This window comes from Cryptomeria japonica, chromosome 1 (assembly GCF_030272615.1).
Source record: "Cryptomeria japonica chromosome 1, Sugi_1.0, whole genome shotgun sequence".
NCBI classification, from domain to species: domain Eukaryota; kingdom Viridiplantae; phylum Streptophyta; class Pinopsida; order Cupressales; family Cupressaceae; genus Cryptomeria; species Cryptomeria japonica.
The window spans coordinates 500,634,657-500,657,344 of NC_081405.1; the positions used below are offsets into that span (position 1 = coordinate 500,634,657).

Below are 22,688 nucleotides of genomic sequence, written 5' to 3' on the forward strand. Positions count from 1 at the left end.
CTTGGGGTGAAGGAAGTTGTCCTTGGGAGGTCTCATTGAGGCCTTCCTTCCTTCATGTTTTTTTTGCATGCTTTTCCCATCTCTTTTTGGAGTGGAGTTTTTTCCCATGTAGTTTTCTCTATTTCTCTATTTCATAGAGATTTGGTTGTGATTGGGTACCTCATCAGGCTTTGTTGTCGGGACCCAAATTTTTGCCTTCTTCATGTAGTTGTATTTTTCTTTCCCGCATTTAGGTTTTTAGCTACTCCCTAAGTTCATCTTAATGGGGGGTGTTAGAGTTATCTTGTATTAGCTAATAATTATTTATTTAATTATTAGTCTATTATACTCTATGCTTAAGCTAAACTTAGGCATTTAATAATATTGTAGGTATTTAATAATTATTCTAATTATTAAATACTCTTTATCCCTTTAGGGTTTCTTTAAGGTTGCACATCTTTAGGGTTTCATATTCTCCTTTCATAAGGATTGTATTGTAATTTTCTTTTTTATTCCCTCTCTGAATGATAATCTTTTTCTTCAGAGCCTTTATTGTGTTTCTGTCTCCAATCTCTTGGGATCTCAGAAGTTGTACTTTCTCAACTTCTTTAATTAAGGATATCTACAACACTGTAGTAGATCTCATTCCAAAGAAAGAAACCTATTTGTCATTAGTAGATTATTGCCCCATCTCTTTATGCAATACTATCTATAAAATTCTGGCAAAAACTTTAGCCAGTTACCTAAAGAAAATTCTCGGAAACTGATCTATGATGAACAAATTGGATTTATACCAAGTCAAGAGATATGCACTAGCATCATAATAACAAATAAAGCAATAGGGGAAGAGCACCAGTAGCCGTCATAGCTAGCTTCGCGCAGCCACAGATCCTAAATAGTACATCAGATTTTGATTTTTTTTTAGTTGTCTTTGTATGCGACTTAAATGCTTATAGCTATTGATCTAGCTTATGGGTAGTAATGATGCATGTTGTGAAATCAATTATGTGCACAAAGGTAAAAAATTACACATTTCAAAGTGTCGCCTGATACCTAGCTAAAGATGTTCCAGTAATCGTCAACTCAAAATCGCTAGTACTTGTTGACAAATGTCCCAATAGTGGTGCACAAATGTTCCAATAGTGGTGCACAAATGGGCCAATTATGAACAAAAAATTACAAAAAATGATCGGCTATTGGTACAAAACAAATTTATTAATGGTGTTTTCACTATGATGGCTATTGGGGGGTCAACATGATAATAAGGTGATGGTTATTGGAACTATGTTATCTATTGGTGCTCTTCGCCTACACATGATCACCAAATATAAATTAAAATGTATGATGAAAAAGCTTTACATTAGCAAAGGCTATATGATGAAATGGCCTTTTTGTAGAAAGTGGCATCTCAAGTCTTTTTGAATGTCTCATGCTCAATCGTGCATTGATAAAACTCGTAGATACGACAACAAGGCTATAGAGATCTGTGAGAGATATGGACGAATCACCTATTGGTGGTATTCAAGATTTTACTCTTGGACAACTTCAGGATGATGTGCTTCGAGATATGGATAAATCACCTATTGGTGGTATCCAAGAAACCTTTAGATTGCCTTGGAAAACCTCAAGATGACATGCATCTATTATGAAGCTACTAGTTTCTATATAAAGATTAAGTTGAAGGGAAAACCAAAGTAGGATGCATAGAGATGACTAGAGAGGAGGTTATGGGTGTGCCTTGCAAATGTTTAGAAGAGGGCATTGAGTAATAATGGGGAGGATCTTCTGTATATCTGGAGAACTAGAAAGAGAGGTTGTGATGAATATCATTGAACATGATTCCTGGGAGAGGGGACATATTCATGAGATGAGGGTGTATGAACTCTTCTTTTCCAATGTTGTATAGATTTTGGGGGAGTCTATGTGGGGCATCTATATCAACCATTTCGTGCTGACAAGAGACAACTATGACTCGATGATGGAGGCCATTTCCTCCATCACTATTCATCTAACCAAGGGCTCAATGGTAGGTTTCTTTGATGCAATTGCAGTTAATAGTGGTAGGGAAGCCAAGAGAGATTTGAAGCTCTTTAGTGAAGGGATTGAAAATGGAAACCTTGAGGCCTTTGCTACCTATTTGCTACAACATCACAAACAAGAGAAATAACAAAAGCCAATCAAGAGAATTTGTCAAAACTTGACCATCTCCCACTCTTATGGCCAGAAGAAAAATGATGGCTAGTGGGTTGCATCCTCCTTGAGCATAGTGTATTCCAAAACTTTGATGATGCCAATGAGAAAAATAACAACATCGATTGGAGGTAGGGGTTGGAGGGACTATGGCAATAATATGTGGGTCATTATCCTAATGGCCCAAAAACACCTAAAGAAGAACAACTCCAAGTGTAAGTCAAGTGTGACCTTGTTGGCTTGCACTTAAATCTTCAACTTAGCACATAAACAAATAATGGCTTTATTATACCAAAAAAAGGATAAATATAACATCTAAAAATAGACCAACATTTATATCCTCTCAAATTCTAGAAAGAATTTTCATTTTGAAAATGGGCTAGATCTAGGTGAATCTAGTAGGGACTCTAGGCCAATCCCCTAACAAACCATGTGCTCAGAAAATTATTTAGGTCAAAATGGCTTAAAAATATATGAATATAGGTTTAGGTAGCTTGAGTATAGGAACACAATCAAAATAAATTCTTAAGAGACTCGTGATGACCATAAAAGGACATCAGGGATCGTAAACCCAAAAATGGGTTAATTTGGATCCAACTAGAAGACTTTGAAAAATACTATGTACACCAAGAAAAGTGAGCAAGTTTTGGCTTGAGAACCACTGACCAAACAATATGAAATCTGTAGTGCTAAACAATTAATGAAGATTGCAATAAGTATCTCTAGTTTAAAATAGGCACCATAGGAAAATGAGGTGAAACCCAAGAATAGCCTTTGTGAGGCTCATAATTGTGAATTGGTGTGCCAGGGTATTGATTCCAATCTTTTTGTCCTCCAATTTTGTGAATAACATCTAGATGAATAAAATTAAGCACCACTTCATAAGTTTCACAAAATTGATTGTATAAATGTCATTTTGATTTAGCTTTAAGCCATGTTAAATAATTCTAGGCCACTTCGAAAAAAAATATCAAGAACGGTCTTGATTCCCTTTTAAAAAAACCTCAAAGCACAAACCTAAGGAGTTTTAGTTATAAGATGGTCCTAATAATCTAAAGTAGAAAATCACCAAATAGATTGTTGATTAATGACATGACCATTACAAAAATTAATTTCATATCAAAGAAGCTAAGATTTAATGACTTCCTAAGCTCTCCAAATAGTTTTCATCATGAAAGTCTCTCAAATTTAAATGAACTCTTTTGTGACAAGAAAGATATAAAATTAAATTCCCTTCTATAATAAGAAATGCAATGATTGATCCAAATTTTTACATGCCTCGTTACTATCTAAAGCCTAAAGCCTAAATGATCAAAGCCACTCACTTCATGATGTTAGATAGAAATCAATTGAAACCTCCAAAATCATGAGGGAGACAACAATACTCCCATGTCACATGATGAAAACCCCTTTTAACTTCCAAAATAAGTCCCTAAGATAAATTTCAAGTTTTTAATAAGAATCTTTAGAAAGCACCCAACAAAGAGAATAACTTTAATATATTTAACAATAAACTTGGTAGATCTCTTAAATCTTTCTATTTTATAAATTTGAGAGCACCGATTTGAAAAACCTTTAGAGAAATACTGTCTATCTATTTGATATTCTTCCCGATCCGCGGCCCCACATAGTACAAGAGAAGCTCCAGAACAAAATATGGATAATAGGGCAAGGAAAAATATAAATATACTCTATGAACAGATCTGACAGGTTGGTAAGCGGAATGTGGCGAGACACCGTGCGAAGTGAAATATGATAAAAGCATCATGGCCAGTAATCGATATTCGGGTAAACCTGCACGATGATTTTTAATCAACAATCGCCCCAGTTTCTCTCGAAAACTCTCCAATCTAAAAATATATATAACAATGGTTTATCATAATATCAATTAATCTTATAGGCTAGGGTTTCCCGAGCTATAATCCAAATTTACCTCTCAGCCAAATAGCTAATACATTAATGGCCACTCTGCAAGAATATTAGAAAAAAATGTAGTGAGCTGTGTTCTAAATACTCTATCAAGAGGTTAGGGAGAAACCCACATGGTAATAACATGTGTAGCAGATTGCCGCCAGAGCATCCTGTAGTGCTGGATACATTTTCAGCATGGCGACGTCAAGATATAAAGCTACAGATCGATATTGGTTACATCTTTATTTGTTCTTACCCACTTTGGTATACCGACAGTACGTCTAATCTACTCATGTTGCACTTTTGTTTTCAACCACGTATGCCGGCAAGTTTGAAAAAAATAATACATTGGTCATTGCAAACAGGTGGGAGAGTGATTGATGCCCACTTGTATTTAGCAAACGTCAAGACAGAAGCCAATAATCTATTTGCAAAACTCACGACTATTCATTTCCAAGCACAACCAAATGCTCTGCATATAGCGCTTCTATCATATGGCCATGAATTAGGTAATGATTACTGTGGCTTGTGCTTATAAAATTTGGCTGCGAGCAATTCAGTTGAATGTTTCTGAAGTGTGATAAACATTTTGTAGTTTGATTGGGCAGCAGATTGAGGCTGGGTAGCTATGGAGGCGACGGTGATCTTGTTTTGTCTTGGAATGGGGGCATTGATTTGTGGGCATGGTCAAGATTATGTCTCTGTTTTGGGGGATCCTGGTATGCAGAGCCAGCGAGTGAGAGTTGCACTAGAAGGATGGAATCAATGCAATGAAGTGGGAGCAGAAGCTCCTGGCATGGGAAGCCCTAGATATGCAGATTGCTCGGATTTAGATTGTTCTTCAACTCCAGGTTTGCATTTGATATACACATTGCTAGAAATGTTATTAAATAATTATATTGGCTAACTATGGAGTTTCATTGATCTGAAAGAAACAAGCTTTAGAAAAATTGGGATACTTTTAGTTTGCTACTGATTACATTCCTCAAGATGCAAGCCTGTTTTTCCACATTTTGAATTTAAGAAACAGTTTGGGCATCCTTGGGCATTCAAGTTACCTTGCCTGCTTTGACTAAGAGCTGACAAAGCTGATACGTAGCTGCTGGGGTTAAATAAGTGTGGGCAATATAATAGAGACAAACTTATTTCAAGTGCCTTAAATTCATTTTCATCTTAGAAATGGGTTCTTACTTTTTAGTGATATCTCCGGGGCATCTACTGGTAGGAGGGGAGCTATGTAGGACCTAGGTAACAATCGCATCTCATCTTTCTATTCCCTCTTTTTGGAGTAAGTATCTCCATTTGTGGAATAGAGTTATAATCATATAGTTTGTTTGGCAGTGACTTGAAAAACAGGGGGTTGACTACATTGTGCATTTATAGATTCGTTCTTAATACCTTAAGGCTGTACCTGATCTTATTAAGGTAGCATAGCATGGTAAGTAATCCAATAAAGAATGTGTAATTTCGGTCATTTGCCATATGTAGACAAGTTTTGAAGTTAAAATGGTAGAAAACAACAATATGGTGTGGAATACAGTGGGGGCTTTTGCAGAGATGAAAATTGTCAGCTCTTCTGGCAATTTCTCAAGACTTTATAAGTTGACACAGTTAGGATAGGGATATGTGGGGTATATACATGATCATTGAAAATAATCTTTCTCTGTAACAATGGAAGGCAAAGAAAGAAAACTTTGTTTTAATGCTTTGACTATTTTGATTCTAAGTTTTTTAATATATGTTTTTTAATCGGTCATGTATTTGAACAATTTTACTCTATATACACAGGTTACTGTGATTTTCAGGGATGCCAATAGGTTTTTCCTCAAAAAAGTTTTGAATCTGGTGGAGCACTTCGCCACAGAAGGTTCATGTGTGCGACTTTATTAATTAGTTTAGTGAGATGAGCATTTTGCCACAAAGTTTATTTGTGGTACTCTATTGCTGAGTTTAGTTCCAACTTCCAAGATGCCTTAAAGATTTCATATGTCACATTGTCGCCCTACATTCCATAGCTCCAAATCTGGGAATCCACCTTAGATATTGAAGAACGAGTGAATTCTGTCTTTAGTGTTATTAAAAGGACCATAGAGGTTAGTTCTTGCTGAAATTTGAGTTGTTCTCTAGATATCTAATTTTGAGTTTGTAAACATATAATTGAATATCCTGTTTTCTTGTTTCTATCCACGCTTCAGAACAACATGCTATTCCCCAGATATAGATCCTATATTTATTTTAATCTGGAAACAGCATATTTGATTTTATGTTTCTCTAAATGCTTGTCTACAAATTTCTTACTAACTTCTTTTATTTGACCATTTTTAGGTCCTGCTGGATGTGAAGTAGATTATAGAGTCAAAGAAGCTGACAACAGATTAAGTGCAGGCGATTCATTTCCCAATTCTACCTTCAGTAATCCTTCTAAAGTAGATCTGTATGCAGCGGAAAAGGAGCTATATCTGGGTTCCTTGTGTCAAGTTGATGGTGGATCAAAGCCCTGGCAGTTTTGGATGATTATGTTGAAGAATGGAAACTTTGACACCAAATCAGCTTTGTGCCCAAATAATGGTGTAAAGGAGGACCCTATCAGAACAAATAGAACTTTCCCCTGTTTCGGTAATGGGTGCATGAATCAGCCCCTTGTGTACCACAATTGGTCAGAAATTCAACCAGGAAACAGTCTATCTGGCAGTTTTTATGGAAGCTATGACTTGGATGCTGATCTACAATCAGGAATAGACAGCACCTCTTACTATTCTGTAAAATGGGAAAAGAACCCTACAACTGGGAGCTGGGTATTTTCTCATAAATTAAAAACTTCAAAGAAGTACCCTTGGTTAATGCTGTATCTGCGTGCTGATGCTACACATGGATACTCTGGAGGATACCATTATGAGACTCGTGGAATGATGAAACAGGTCAATTCCATGTCTCCTCATTTTATACTGTAGTTTCAATTATTTGAGAAGAAAAGCTTCTGGACAATTGCTTGATGCTTGAATGATTGTGCTCTCTGTAGGTGCCAGAATCACCAAAATTTAAGGTTCTATTGACACTTGATGTGAAGAAGGGAGGTGGTCCACAGAGCCAGTTTTATCTCATTGATATTGGCAGTTGCTGGAAAAATGATGGAAGACCATGTGATGGAGACGTAGAAACAGATGTGACTAGATACAGTGAAATGATCATAAATCCAAGTATTACAAATTGGTGCAAACCAAACAACCTTAATGTGTGCCCACCTTATCACATCACTGCCACTGGCAGAAAAATCTACAGAAATGATACCGAGAACTTCCCATATGCTGCATATCACTTATACTGTTCTCCAGGCAATGCACACCATCTGGAGGAGCCTTTCAATCTTTGTGATCCATACAGCAATCCTCAGGCACAGGAGATAATGCAGATATTGCCTCATCCAGAATGGGCAGTGCATGGTTATCCTTCTAAGATGGGAGAAGGATGGATTGGAGATGGTAGAACATGGGAGCTAGATGTGGGAGCACTTTCTAACAGATTGTACTTCTATCAAGTAAGTCATGTCCTCCTTTTCACATATACTTTTTAAATATGTAAGTATCAATCACGGACAAATACAATGAATTATTTTTCCATTTTTGTTGCAAACGTGTCAAGCAATACATGATTCAAAGGACTGTACTGCATAATACAGATACTCTTAGGTTTAGATGTCTTATAAAAGGTATCTATTCTATAAAATTTGCCTAAGACAAGTACCAGGTAAACAGCATCTGGAATAAAATGCTAGTTAATTCCTTCAATCATAATGTAACTCAATCTGCTTAATCTGTTTTTAGTTGTGCATGTTGCAATTGCCTTTAGGTTTGACAATGGCATGTGATGTCACTTCCAAAAATCATCCCTGATGGTGTTATCCTAAATTGCACCATTTCTCCCGTTACAGAAAGGGTAATCTGAATGAAAAATTAATTCAACATCAATGCATTCTGGATGATAATTTTAAAATCTAGATCATAATCAAGGCAGGAAAATGGCACTCCTATTGTGGATGTGACTGGATTAAAGTAGTGAACCCATTACCATAAGTCGGCCAAAATTTGATTAAATTTGGAATTTTATTCAAATTATGACGCTTCACATTGTAGATCTGACTGATAAATCTTGGGGTGGATGCCCTACTGCAGGATCCAGGGACAACACCAGCACAGAGATTGTGGACATCAGTTGATGTTGGAACAGAAATCTATGTGAGTGACAAAGATGAGATTGCAGAGTGGACTTTGAGTGACTTTGATGTTCTTGTCCCAGTTCCAGACTTCTCAGATTCTTAGAAGGTCAGCTAACAACAAATCTAATAAACAGGCCAATCAATTTCTTTATTGAATTTTCAGTTCAGTTTAGAGTTTTTATGCCTTTCCCTGACCTGCCAAAGGTACATCTAACTCATTGTTTTCTTAAGACCTTACCTAAATTTGTGTTTTGGTTATTAATAATCATCATAATTTATGTGTTGCCATTTTTGAAACTTAAATTAACTCGCAATTCCCATTCTTTCCTTTTCTATTCGAGATGTTACAGGGAATTGTTTTTCTCACAAATGCCCAACAAAATGCTTTTCAGGTGACATATATTACAAGTGAGCAAATATATTTTGATGTTTGGAAGCCACTTCAGTGTCTGGGTTTGAATTAATGGCAGCAATAAACAAATATCAAATTTCAGTGAAAAAGATTTGGAATTTGACAAAGAGAAAGGAAGGTCCAAATTTTAACCCTTTAGAACCTTTGAAAAGGATATTTTACCTTCTATAAATATAATTTGTGATCTTTCTTTGTCTTAATCCATGAAGATCTTTCTTTGTCTTAATCCATGAACATGTTTGGCGCACATAATTTTTACAAGATGTGTAAATGTGTAGATAAATAGGGGAGGGTATTTAGTAGTTGAGTGCCCCAACCTTGCACATCTCAAACTCGTATATAGTAATTTATAGTGAAACTCAATTTTTTTTAGCAGATTACTTATATAACTGCTTAAATTTAAGGTTTCAAGCCCACATCAACAAAAATAATGTCCCATCAATATGCTTTTGTTGAGGTATCATAAAATGCAAAGAAAAATAAATTAGTCTAACATTTGTGTATTAAGTCTTGTTCATTTGATCATAGGTACAAGACTCAAACTCACCTTGGACTCAATAAGCTGATCTTTAACTGAGACTTTGACTTGGTGCCCCAACTCAGCAAAGACTCAAAAATTTGAAACAAACCATGAAATATAGAGATTTTAAAAGATTTAAAACTTGTTTTATGCCATTTAATCAATAAATTTTAAAGATACAATAATCTAATAAAAAAGAAGTTACTTTGACCATATACACAAATATACATCAATCACGAGCTAAGTCACAAGGTTCGAATTCGAATTTGAATTCGACAGACATGAAATTCGGATGAAATTTGACAAGGGAAAAATTCGAAAAAAAATTCGGATAAAATTCGCCTTCTGTAATTTTGTTTATTTTTAAATATATGTATACTTCTAACAAATTATCAGAATAGCGACCCTTGTTGGAGAAAATCCGAGGGCGACCCAGCAGTTGCAGACACCCATGACCCAATAGATACAAATCATATACAAAGAATACCACCGACCAGCTGAGTTGTGTTTAGAGGCGGATAGCAGTGCTTTATAGAGAAAATTCGATTAAATTCGATTTTTTTTATAGAAGTTTGAAATTCAATTAAATTCGAACCTCATCCATGAAAATAATCACCGTATCCTATGACTTAGATCACGAGTATAAAAATAAAATTTAATTTTTGTTATTTTAGTACTTTCAGATTGAATAAAACTCAGAAAATTAGAATAAGGTTAATTAACTTATTGTTTTCCAGACTTAAGCATAATAAAGGAAATGAAATGCAAAAGACAAAACACAGTTACCCTGGGAAAACCTCCTAGGAGGAAAAACCCAGCCAAAGGATCCTCAGATCTGATTATGATTTCAATTTAACTGAACATTACATATGGTTTGCAGCCTCTTATGAAGTTCGCTGTATGGTCTGTTGCTTCTTATGACATTCGCTGCCTTTAATTATGGATCTGCAGATGTCTGATGGAATTCGTTGGCTGCTATTGAGGATCTGAAGTTCGCTGCCTTTAATTAGGGATCTGCAGATGTCTGATGGAGTTCGCTGTCTCCTATTGAGGATCTGCTGTTACCTAATGGAGTTCGCTGTCTACTACTGCTATCTAGAGTAGTTCGCTGGTTGCCAGATACCTAAATATGAAGTTCGCTTTTCACCGAATATAATTTTCATCTGCTTGAGTTCAGTGATAATAATGAGACGCAAATGTCACATTTATAGGAGACTTATTTCCTTTTAACATGTCGGCCTTCTTGTATTTAAACATTATTAATTATATTAATTCTTTTTAATTAAATAGGATAGGGTCGGCCCTATCAAGGAGGCGTGATGTGTTTAAGTGTAGCGTGGGAGCCTTTTTAGGTGGGAGCCGAGGTGTATTGGGCCTGGCCCTATATGAAGGAGGCGGATTCCAATGTTGCCCAAGGCAATTGGAATCCGCCAGCCCTAATTACAAACAACACTCCCTCTTAATTAGGGAATAGAATCATAATCATAATCTTCCAGCTTGCACACAAGCATAGACTGGATCCACCTTGCATTGCTCACAGAGGGTGGAGAGGATCCTTTTCTACCATCTTACATTGCCCGCAGAGGATGGTCAAGGTTACAATACCATCTTACATTGCCCGCAGAGGATGGTTAATAAATACACTTCTCCCTGAGAAGTTTACAATACCACCTTACATTGCCCGCAGAGGGTGGCTAACATTTACAACACCATCTTACATTGCCCGCAGAGGATGGTTAAGAATTATACTTCTCCCCGAGAAGTTTACATTACCACCTTACATTGCTCGCAGAGGGTGGATTTATACAATACAAAGTATCACTGAACTTGAGACTCCCTCTCAATTGGAGTTTCATTTTCTACAATACCAAGTCTATCCCTGAAGTACACAAACTTCACTTTGGATAGAGGCTTGGTAAAGATATCTGCAACCTGCTCATCAGTGCTAACATATTTCAGCTGAATGGCACCCTTTTGCACCATATCCCGAATAAAATGATAATGGGTTTCCACATGTTTTGACCTGTCATGAAACACTGGATTGATAGACATTTTAATACAACTCTGGTTATCACAGTGAATAACTGTAGGGTCCCATGGCTGACCAAACAGTCCAACAAGAAGCTTACGAAGCCACACTGCTTCTTTGGATGCTACACTTGCTGCAATATACTCAGCTTCAGCAATACTCAATGCCATTGAGGATTGTTTTCTGCAGGCCCAAGAGATCACTGCAGAACCCAAGCTGAAACAAATACCGGAGGCGCTTTTCTTGTCTTTGATGCTTCCAGCCCAGTCTGCATCAGAATAACCTTCCAAGGTTATTGGAGTGTTACGTGGATACTTCAGCCCAAAGCCAACTGTGCCCCGCCAGTATCTTAGAATATGCTTGGCTGCAACAAGGTGAACATGCTTGGGCAAACTCATGAACTAACTGAGAGCATTCACAGCAAAACATATATCTGGTCTAGTGTTAACTAGATACATCAGTGATCCAATCAACTGTCGGTACTCGGATGGATCTGCAAATTCAGAGTTAGCTGCAGAAACACTTAACTTCTTTAAGTTAGATTCCATAGGAGTAGACATTGGTTTACAATCCATCATTCTAAATCTTTTCAAAATGTCAATAGTATACTTTCCTTGACTTCGAAAGATTTCGTTAGATCTTTGCCATACTTCTAGACCTAGAAAATAATGCATTAGACCTAAATCTTTCATTTCAAATTCTGAAGCTAATTCTTTCTTGCATCTAATAATAAGTTCATCTTTACCAGTCAGAAATAAGTCATCCACATAAAGAACTAGAATTAGCATTTCATCATTGGCTACTTTAAAGTAAATGTTAGGGTCAACATCATTTTTACAAAAGCCTAGACTTAGCAAATATTTATCAATTCTTTCATACCAAGCACGAGGAGCTTGTTTAAGACCATACAGAGCTTTCTTTAACCTGCACACATGGGTTAATCTATCCTTAATCTCATATCCCTTAGGTTGCTCAATGTAGACCTCTTCCTCAATGACACCATTGAGAAAGGCAGTCTTAACATCCATCTGATGTAGTTTCCAACCCTTAGAAGCAGCAATAGCAATAATTGTTCTAATGGAAGTATATCTAGCAACAGGAGCAAATGTTTCTTCATAGTCTATGCCTTCCTTTTGGGAAAAACCACGCGCTACAAATCTAGCCTTATATTTTTCAATACTACCATCAGCATTATGTTTAATTTTAAATAACCATTTAGAGGAAACAACAGACTTACCTTTGGGTCTGGGCAGAAGGTCCCATACATCATTCTTGATGATTGACTGATATTCTTCATCCATAGCCAGCTTCCAGGCATGATGACTTAAGGCTTCTTCAACATTGCAAGGTTCAATTTCAATGAGATTACACATTAAAGAAACATAGTTGGAAAATACTTGAGGTCTCTTAGTTTTACGGAAGGTGCCACTTGGAGTAGCAAATCTTTTAGCTTCTTGAATGGTGTTTCTTACCCAAAGTGGTCTCTTCTTGGTAACGACAATGTCACTAGGAATATCAGTGGGATTCATGGGTTCTGGAGGATGATCATGATCATCTTGAGGTGGAGGTTCAACTTGCTCCCTCTGAATCTTAGGGTTAGTATCAATGTTTATATTTTGATTATCATTAGATTCATCAATACCGCAGGAACCTTTCGATTTCTTAAACACAATGTCTTCTTCAAATTTAACATTCCTACTTACCTCAACATACCTTTGACCTGGGATGTAAATCCTGAATGCTTTGGAGGATTCACTGTATCCGACTAGCATGCCTTTCTTTCCGGAGGGTTCCAACTTTGATCGCTTTTCCTTGGGCACATGAACATAGACGGGACTTCCAAAGATCCTGAGGTGACTAATGTCTGGTTTGAATCCCGTGAAGGCTTCTTCTGGGGTCATGTTCTTTAGAGCACGATAAGGACATCTGTTCTGGATATATACTGCTATTCTAGAAGCCTCGGCCCATAGGAAGGTCTGCAAGTCTTGGTCGTGGATCATAGCCTTTGCAGCCTCCACAATGGTTCTATTCTTTCTTTCAGCAACACCATTTTGTTGAGGATTGTATGGAACACAAAACTCCCTCTTAATTCCCGACTCAACACAAAAATCATGAAAGCTACCAGAGGTGTACTCACCTCCATTGTCAGATCTTAAACATTTGATTCTTTTACCAGAGAGGTTTTCAGTTAATGCTTTAAACTCCTTAAATTTACTTAAGACTTCATCAGATTCTTTAGATTTCAAGAAGTAGATCCAAGTTTTCCTAGAGAAATCATTTATGAAGATTACATAATAAAGGAATCCACTAGGAGATGCTATAGACATAGGACCACATAAATCAGAGTGAACAAGTTCTAGTTTGTCTTTAGCTCTATTTTCACTTTTATGAAATGGACTTTTAACATTCTTACCAATAGCACAACCTTTACAAGTGTTATCATGAATTTGACTGAGTTTAGGCATACCTTTGACTAACCTTTCAAGGGATGGAAGGGCTTGGTAATGTAGATGTCCAAGTCTTCTATGCCATAACTCACATGATTCCGGGGCCTCATTAATGAGGGCTTGAATAGGGTTAGTAGAGAGCTTATAAAGACTATCATATCTATGACCAATTATACGAGCAGATTTAAAACTATCTTTCTTAGACCAAGCAAGAACTTTTCCTTCAGAAAATGCAATTTGATAACCTTTATCTTCTAGAGCAGAAATGGAAATTAGGTTTCTTTTAATTCCAGGAACAAACAATATATCACTAAGATGCAAGGAAATATCAGAATCTAATTTTAGAGAAGTAGAGCCAGAACCTCTTACCGAATAACGAGCGCCATCACCAATTACCACGTGAAGGCTGGTATCCTTTTCTACTAGGTCTGAAAGATGATTGCAGTAACCTGTGATGTGTCTGGAGGCACCACTGTCAATCGACCATGTATTGCTATCTGAGGGAACACTGCTAGATAGAGCGGAGATGAATAAGAAGTCATCATTTTGTTCTGAGACTTCATTTAGGTTTGCTTCACTTTGGTTAGGGTTAAACTGACATTCCTTAGCATAACGACCGAATTTGTCACATCTAAAACATCGCACACGCGAGGTATCTCTTGGTTTCTTCCAAGGGTGTTGGGAACTAAAGGATCTGGAATCCCTATTTCTTTTAGGATAAGGTTGCTTCCAATTTCCCCTTTTCTTGCATTGAGCTACAAGCATGTGATGTTCATCTACATGGGGGCTCTTGGATTGACTCCTTGTGAAGAGGCGAGACTCTTCTTGGATGCAATCATTCTTAAGGCGATCAAGAGTAGGTAACTCTGACCGACCACTTACGGTTTGGATAAATGACTCCCAAGAGTGAGGTAGACCATTAAGGGCAATCATGACAAGGTCTTTATCTTCCATGTTATGGCCAATTAAACCTAGCTGATTATTTAGTTTTGAAATTTTTATGAAGTAGGAAATAACAAAATCTTCTTTAGCCATTTTGATATTAAGTAGTTGCTGTCTTAACGTAATTGCCCTACTAAGATTGTTAACTTCATATGTACCTTGTAGGTGGCTGAACATTTCCCTTGCAGTGGTGAATGGCAATAGAGGTGATGAGGTGGTCTTTGACTGAATCAATGAGAATCTTCCTGGCCTTGATAGCATCCCTTTTGAATTGTTTCAACTCAGCTGCATCCGAAGGCTCAAATAGCTCTTTTGCTTCAATGAATTGGAGAAGATCTTCTTCTTCAAGAGCCAACTTGATTCGAACTTTCCATGCAATAAAATTTAGATTCCCATCAAGCCTATCTTCAACTTTCAGCCCCATTGCCCTGATCTGCAAAAGCTACAGCAATCTGGAAATAAAGGTGTACTGAATTTTAAATTTGAAGATTGATCTAACCAATTAGCTCTAATACCATGTTATTTTAGTATTTTCAGATTGAATAAAACTCAGAAAATTAGAATAAGGTTAATTAACTTATTGTTTTCCAGACTTAAGCATAATAAAGGAAATGAAATGCAAAAGACAAAACACATTACCTTGGGAAATCCTCCTAGGAGGAAAAACCCAGCCAAAGGATCCTCAGATCTGATTATGATTTTAATTCAACTGAACATTACATATGGTCTGCAGCCTCTTATGAAGTTCGCTGTATGGTCTGTTGCTTCTTATGAAGTTCGCTGCCTTTAATTAGGGATCTGCAGATGTCTGATGGAGTTCACTGTCTCCTATTGAGGATCTGTTGTTCACTATCAGTGCATTTCAGAATAAGATACTCTGTTTCTCCTCAAGCCATTGGTAAATACCTTAGTTGATATACCTGCAAAATGTCAAATCATAGATAGAATGCCTTAAAAAAAATGTCAAATCATAGATAGAATGCCTTAAGAAAAATGTCAGCTCACAGAAATTAGTGAAAAGGCATTTTAAAATCGTTGAAGTAAATGCAATTTACAAGTGTAAAAGCCCAAAATCGACGGTCTTTGCCAGTGACCTCCTTGTTGTGCAATTTGGAGCTTCTGCCTGTGCGTTGAAATGCGACCTTGGAATCGGGTATGCACATCGACATTACTAATGTATTATTACTTCCTCATATGCAGATTAGATTGCAATGACCAAAGGCCCCAAAGAAATGTCGCTCTCATGGAATGCCTTGATTGCAAGATATGCAGATAACATATGAGTTAATAATGCTTTAGATACTTTAAGTAAACGTGATTTGCAAAGAGATGCTGTCTCATGACCGATTGCAGGATATCCACAAAATAATTGAAAGGCTTTAGAAACTGTCAAGAAAATGCAACTTGTAGATTTAACGCCCAAAAATCTTTGTCAATGTCTTTCCTGCCATTGACCTCCCTTGCATTTGTTGAAATGGGAACTTTGGCGACAAGAGAATGCGTATCTATCAAATCATAAAGAATAGTCGAATTTGGAGCAATGTGGTAGCTGCAAGTACCCCAGTCGATATGTATGCAAAACGTGTCAATTATCTCGTACCTGCCTCGAAATGGGAGCTTTGGAAACATGTATGGACCATCATCAAAATGCAAAGGATAGTTGCACTATTCCAATATGGCATTACCAAATGATCAGGGCAACAGGAGACATTGATATTAACACAAAAAGACATCTAATGTGTAAATATAAAGAATCATGTTCTAAACTTCTTTTCAAAGCCCGTAACTCTATGCATATGAAATCCCAAGGACTTGAAAAATTCACACAGCGAAATCCCACAGTAAGAAATGAAAACAAATGTCTTACAAATAAATGCGTCAATCAATATTTTCGCTGTTTAGTAATAATACATTACATATCGTTATGCACTAAGCATATCATCATGCCCCATAACAGCATTATAAAATTAGTCAAAATGCATAAATCCAACATCAAATGTGTCTTTATCCAATGACAATCAGATTTATAAAGAGGATGGGGCATGCCAAAATTTCATGCATTAAAACGGTTAGAAGATTGGTCCTCAGTGTAAACCAAAACCATTTTAAGATGATAACAAAGAAGAACGTTAGTTTAAAGCAAATACGAAATACATGAAGTACTTAATGAACGATACTTCCTCATGATGCTCCCTAAGCTTCTTGCTCTTCTTTGTCTTCCTCGCCCGATGGTGGGCACCAAAAATGTGTGCTCTAAAGTGTGGAATCTACAAAAGAGAGTCAAAGAACATTAAACACACACATGAAACATTATGCTAGAGTTAGAAATCAAAATAGAAACTAAACTAAGTTAGCTTCAAAATCAAGAACCCTAAGCATGTCTCATGTTCCTCTATCTCCAAGGATCTTCAAGATTCAAGGTGGCTCTCACTTGGAAAAGCACTTGATCTTTTAGATGTCAACCTAAAGAACGAGATTGAAGGATATGCCAAGATCAAAATGAATGCAACTAAGATCCTAGCTAGATGATCAAATGATATGAAAAGATGAAATGCAAGATTGAATGCAAGATATGAGACTAAGACAAATTGAGCTCCTTGATAACCTGCAAAATGACTATAAGTTTGATGCATGAGATGATTGATCTAGAATCAAAAAGGCATTATAAGGCTATCATAAAAAGTCTCTCCTTGATTGATGGATAAAGGCTCAATTTATAGAGTTGGAGGCTTGAAAATCGACGGTCAAGATTGAAGATTGATCAAGGGCTAAGATTGAAAGGGAATGTGGTCCCAGGTTTGAAGGCTTCTCCTTGTGACAAGTGTCAGAAGGAGAAGTGGGTGCAAGGATAAATGTGCTCACACGTGTGAGCAAATCTTGGGAAGTACAAGAGGTGACAAGTAGAAACACTTGTGGAAAGGTGTAAGGGCTAGTGGAAGAGAGTTTATGACACACGGGCCAGAAGGGGAAAGAGTAGGGTGGCTCTACGGGGAAGAGCATTCTCACACATGTGTGAGAACCCCTTGGTCAAAGGTGATGTGAACATGTGAGTCACATGTGGGTTTGGGTAGATGTGTAGTATTTTTAATTTGAATAAATACTAACTAGCAGAATATTAGCATGCGAATGGAAAATGTAGGAGAATGCAAGTGGAGGGAAATAAGCATTTTTAGATAAAATAAAAAAAATATTTTAGCCAAAAGGGGTGCGACTTGCATTTGTAGGATTTTGCAAGTAGGGGGATTATTCACAAATAAATAGTGATTTATTTAAATGCAAAGGGATTTAATCAATTGTAAATTCAATTAAAAAGGGAAAAAGGGGGGTTTTAATTAAATAAATAAGATTTATTCAATTAAATGGCTAAAGGGTACTTAATCAAACCTTAGTTTAATTAATATGTTAGGCTAGAAGAAAAGGATTTTAATCAAATCTTTAATTTGATTAATAGGCTGATTGGACGAATAGGGATATTAATTAAACCTTAGTCTAATTAATAGGAGAATTAATGATGATTAAATAAATAAATTCATTTAATTAGTTGTGCGAGTTTTAGGTGTATATAGTAATTATTTTTTGTGGGGTTTGAGTAGTTCCCATTTCCTTTGTTCCTATCTGAAGCTATTGGTTTTGACAATGGGTGGGGACAAAAGTAGAGTGGAGTCTACTTCTTGTGAAGGAGTTTGAAGAAATGACTTGGTTTGGAAGATAATTGAAGAAGTGGGTGTGGCTCCTTTCTTGCATTGGCTTCATGGTTAAGATCCAAAGATTACCAAAATGTTTGTAAGGGGTGGGAAGATATCATCTCTCATATCACGGGTTTGTCAACGCAATGGAGGAAGTTCTTCAAGGATAGAAAATCAACGAATGATGTAATTGACAAATTTATTAAAGGGAAAGAGAGAGAAAGGCTCATGAAGCTAGGTTTGGGAGGCTATGCTAGACTTTCCATCAAGCCCATTTGGGCCAAAGTTGATGAAGTTATTATGTTGTTTAATTCAATTTATGGAGTTCATTCCACTCTCTTGAACCATTTTTGTCATGAGATGTTGGTTTCCTTTCAATTTTTTCTTCTTGATTCTTTGGAAATTGATATTAAAGATCATAGGAAAAATCCAAAACTTCCTATTCTCCATGAAGGGTTAATTTGGTAAGTTTGATGGAATATTTGAACGAATTTTCTTCAAAAATAGAAACCAAGAAGATTTTAAGTGCTAGAAAGAAATAGATTCATATAGTCACTCATTACTTAGACACGAGTACTGATATGAACAATAAGGACATAGAAAATAATGACCATGAGGAGGATTAGGAGGAAGATGAAGATGATGATGCTTCTGTATAGATGTTATCTACCCCTCCCTTAGAATATGAAAAGAAAAAGAGGAAAAAATCAACTAAAAGGTAGATGAGAGCTCAAATATGAAATGGAGGGTCACACATATCAGAGGAGAAAGACAATGATAATGTCAAATCAACTATTAAGCAGACTAAAAAGTTAAAAAAATGGGAAAGGGTAACACAAGGATAAAGCCAAAGGTAAAGAGAAGATGGGAGAATACTAGGTCGATAAAACCCCAAATTCTGGTAAAATGAGGAAGGAGTAAGACATCACTCATATTGGCCTCTTGGGGACTTTTTTTTACTTCCATGTTAATAGAGAAAAAAATTATGATGTTTTGGGTTAGGCGTGTGAAGGGGTGGCAGGTCATTTCAAGTTATCAAAACAGATTTTTCTAGAGACAAACAAGATTTATGTTAAATTGTGAGTTATTTAAATGAAGATTTATGGCAATGTTGGTGGGATTGAGGAGAGAACCAAGAGCAATTCTAATTTAAAGGATATTATTCGAAGTTAAAAGTTATGGTAAATTAATTTCTTAATTGAGAGATGATCATGACATAAGGATTGAAAATTTAGAGGATAAAGTGCAGGAGGTTAACCCAAACCTAGAACGAATGGTCATGATCAACGACTATTCAATACAAAATAGTGCAAAAGAGATTAGGATCCTAACTAAGAAACTAAAAGATCTTAGAGAGGTGCAATTTGTTGATTCTACCATGGCTAGGAATTAGAATGATGACCAACCTCTAAAGGACAAGGGAAAATAGGTCATTCAACAAGTTGAGAAAGGTCCTAGTTCTCACATGAGAGGGTGTAGAAGAAGTCATTCTAAGATGAGAAAAAGAGCTACTGGATTTCACCACTCTCTAGAAGAAATTATACCAACAAGAATCAGATGTTGTTGAGACACTTAAGAAATGCATAAGGTTTTCTATTGTCTCTTTTTTAACTATTTAATTCATTTTTGTTTGTTGTTGGTTGGTTGTGGTTGTTTGTGGTTTCTTTGTTGGAAGTGTTTTGTAAGTAGGGTTTTGGGTCCCTTCAAAACCTTCTTTATCTTTTAATAAAAACATAGTTAACACCTTATCTTCATATAGAAATTTTCCATATGCATGAGAAAAAGATCTAGAAAGTATATTTGGGTGACCTTTATCATAATGCATTATAAATTATGTACATCACTAATCCCATATGTAGTAGATGTGCAACAATATTATAAGATAATGGCGTATGCAAAGTACATCTGAATTCTTCACAATCTCACCCATTAGTTCTTGAACCCACTCTTGTCTCTACTTGATGTGTAAATTGTGAATTATTACATCTTGAGTATAGTGTGGAAGGATAACAAGTGAATAATGAGGGCCAATATGGTGCATATAGGAATGTGCATGAGAAGTTTGATAGATATAAGGGTGACAAAATATATAATAAGTATCAAGGAGGAAATATAATGAAGGGTATCCATGAGCATGGATGGAGGAAAAAAAAGGAATATACATATTAACATGGGAGGGATTATTTGATGTACGAATGATAGTATAAATAGGGTTAGTGAAAGGTTGGGTAGTGGTAGCTAAAATAGATATATAAGTGTTATACACAATATTATATGCAAGCATCTTAATAGAGATATAGCTACATGGAAGGCTATATAGAGGGTGGAAGATGGAGCAAGGAAAGAAGACATGTGGTACTATGTGGATGAACAATTATAGTGGAATGAGTAATGGTGCAAAATGTATCAATTTTTAAAAAAGGAGAGAAAATAGATGAGTTAACCAAATTGAATGCAATTTCAAAATAATAGCTTGCAAGATCTCTAATCCATGAAGATCAAATTAAAAAATTCTTGTGAATCATATTAGCTAATTATATAGGACTTTCAACATTAACCAAAGTAGCAATCTTGATCATTTATAAAATCACTTTTGGTCACATGAAGATCAATATCATAATATTGAGTATCCTCTAAGTTTCTTCAACATGGGCATCAAAATAGATTTGAATAGTTTTTTATTCATGTAAATGCAGTATTTTTAGCCTAGCCAAGATCAGGTGAGGTCACAATTAGGGGACCTCATCCTTGGCATGAACATGCAACAATCCAAACCTATGAGCATGATACCCCAACATGGGTCACAGAGACCATGAGCACACTATCCCAAAAAGGGTATGGAGCATATACATGAATGCCTACGAAGTCACTTGACATGAATGCCAACAACATCAATGCTGAGGAATAAACTCATGAGAATATTGGATCATTGAAGACACAAGCCTCCTATCACAATGGATTAGTGGTGGTTTGAACGTTGGTGGCCACAACAATAACAACACTTAACATCACACTATGAGATGAACCCCCAAAATCTCATTAGTAAATTAGCTTTAGTGACTATGTTAGCATTTAGGCGAGTACTTCTCAATAAAATATTAGGATTATGAGCAACTTATAGCATAAGAAAAATATAAGAAGCCAAAGCTAATAAGATTAATTTTAAATTTAAAAATATATTAAATAAATGGCATATAAGATCTTAAAAAACTCTATTAGCCATTAATGAGAAGGGTAGGGAAACGATAGCATATAATGAAGATCAAACCCTAAAAAAGAAAATATGTATTAATAAAATAGCAACAAAAGGTGCATAAAACCTAGTAAGATCTTAAAAGGGACCATTATAAATAGAAAACACATATTTTAGATCCTAAAACAGTAAATATATAAGATCCCAAATCAAAACTCTACGCTAGTGTCAAAAAGGATGAGTTCATTGTAGCATCACAAATTGTCATCGGTCGAATTTACACCTCATGTTTGTGCCTCTACTTTAGTGTGTCCCTCATCTCCTATCTAGGTCCGTTTTGTGCCCAATCTCCAGTTCTGATGCCATGTACAACCACTAATGAACTTCCTAGAGGGGTGTCCTCCCTAGGGCCTAATTGTGGGCCCTTTTTTAGGAGGACCAGGGCGCCCATGCCATGGTCTTGAACCAAAGCGCCTAGATCCTTGATCCCTCTTAATTGGGCCCAATTTTGAAATGGGATAGGTCCCTATCTCTCTGACAAGAATTCAATTCCATGGCTCGACATGATTGTTGGAGGTTGGCCTAATTGGTGAATGACCTAGATACCACTATATAAGGACATTTGATCAATCTAATTTCATCTATGGAATTCAATCAAGCAATCAATCCTTACATCTATGAAGCATTTTCAGAGGTCTTCAAGGCTACATATTCTTCATTTAACCATTGTAGAGAAAAAATACATCATTCATTTGCAAGCATGTGTGTGTGATTAGGGTTTTGTCATGTTCATGCCATTTCATACAACATATGTGGTTAGATTCAAGAAGCAAAGCATCATCATCAACAATTGTGGATCTGAGGTATACCTTTCCATTATTTATTTTAGTATTTCAGTTATTCATTCAAGGTTAATTCCTAAACTGGGGTTTGACTTAGCCAAACTCATATTCCCAACAATTTCCTCTTTCTTTTTGTGTGCAGGAAACAGGTACAAAGCTGTGTTTTGGAGGGACAACATTATTCGCAGAGATGAACAGGTTCCCCTTTGGACGACGAAAAGTTCGGAGGACCAGAGCAACCGACATTCCAGTCCTAACAATTCAAGTTGACCTTCTTGGAACAATTCTGAACCTTCACATATTGCTCAAATCCAAGTTCGTGGC

General features: G+C 36.3%; 1 protein-coding gene across 4 annotated transcripts; it reads left to right on the top strand.

Annotated features, from left to right (window-relative positions):
* The first annotated feature begins 3,867 nt into the window (after positions 1–3,867).
* On the top strand, positions 3,868–8,905 carry LOC131073527 (uncharacterized). Of its 4 annotated transcripts, none has more exons than XM_058009974.2 (6): positions 3,868–4,589; positions 4,676–4,931; positions 6,406–6,998; positions 7,100–7,615; positions 8,250–8,399; positions 8,686–8,905. In XM_058009974.2, the coding sequence occupies exons 2-5, from the start codon at positions 4,709–4,711 to the stop codon at positions 8,394–8,396; spliced, it is 1,479 nt and encodes a 492-aa protein (XP_057865957.1). In that variant the 5' UTR covers positions 3,868–4,589; positions 4,676–4,708; the 3' UTR covers positions 8,397–8,399; positions 8,686–8,905. The 4 variants fall into 4 exon arrangements, with proteins under 4 accessions (XP_057865957.1, XP_057865959.1, XP_057865958.1 ...); XM_058009976.2 differs by having other exon boundaries at positions 4,692–4,931; XM_058009975.2 differs by having other exon boundaries at positions 3,868–4,355; positions 4,446–4,931.
* Positions 8,906–22,688: the final 13,783 nt, after the last annotated feature.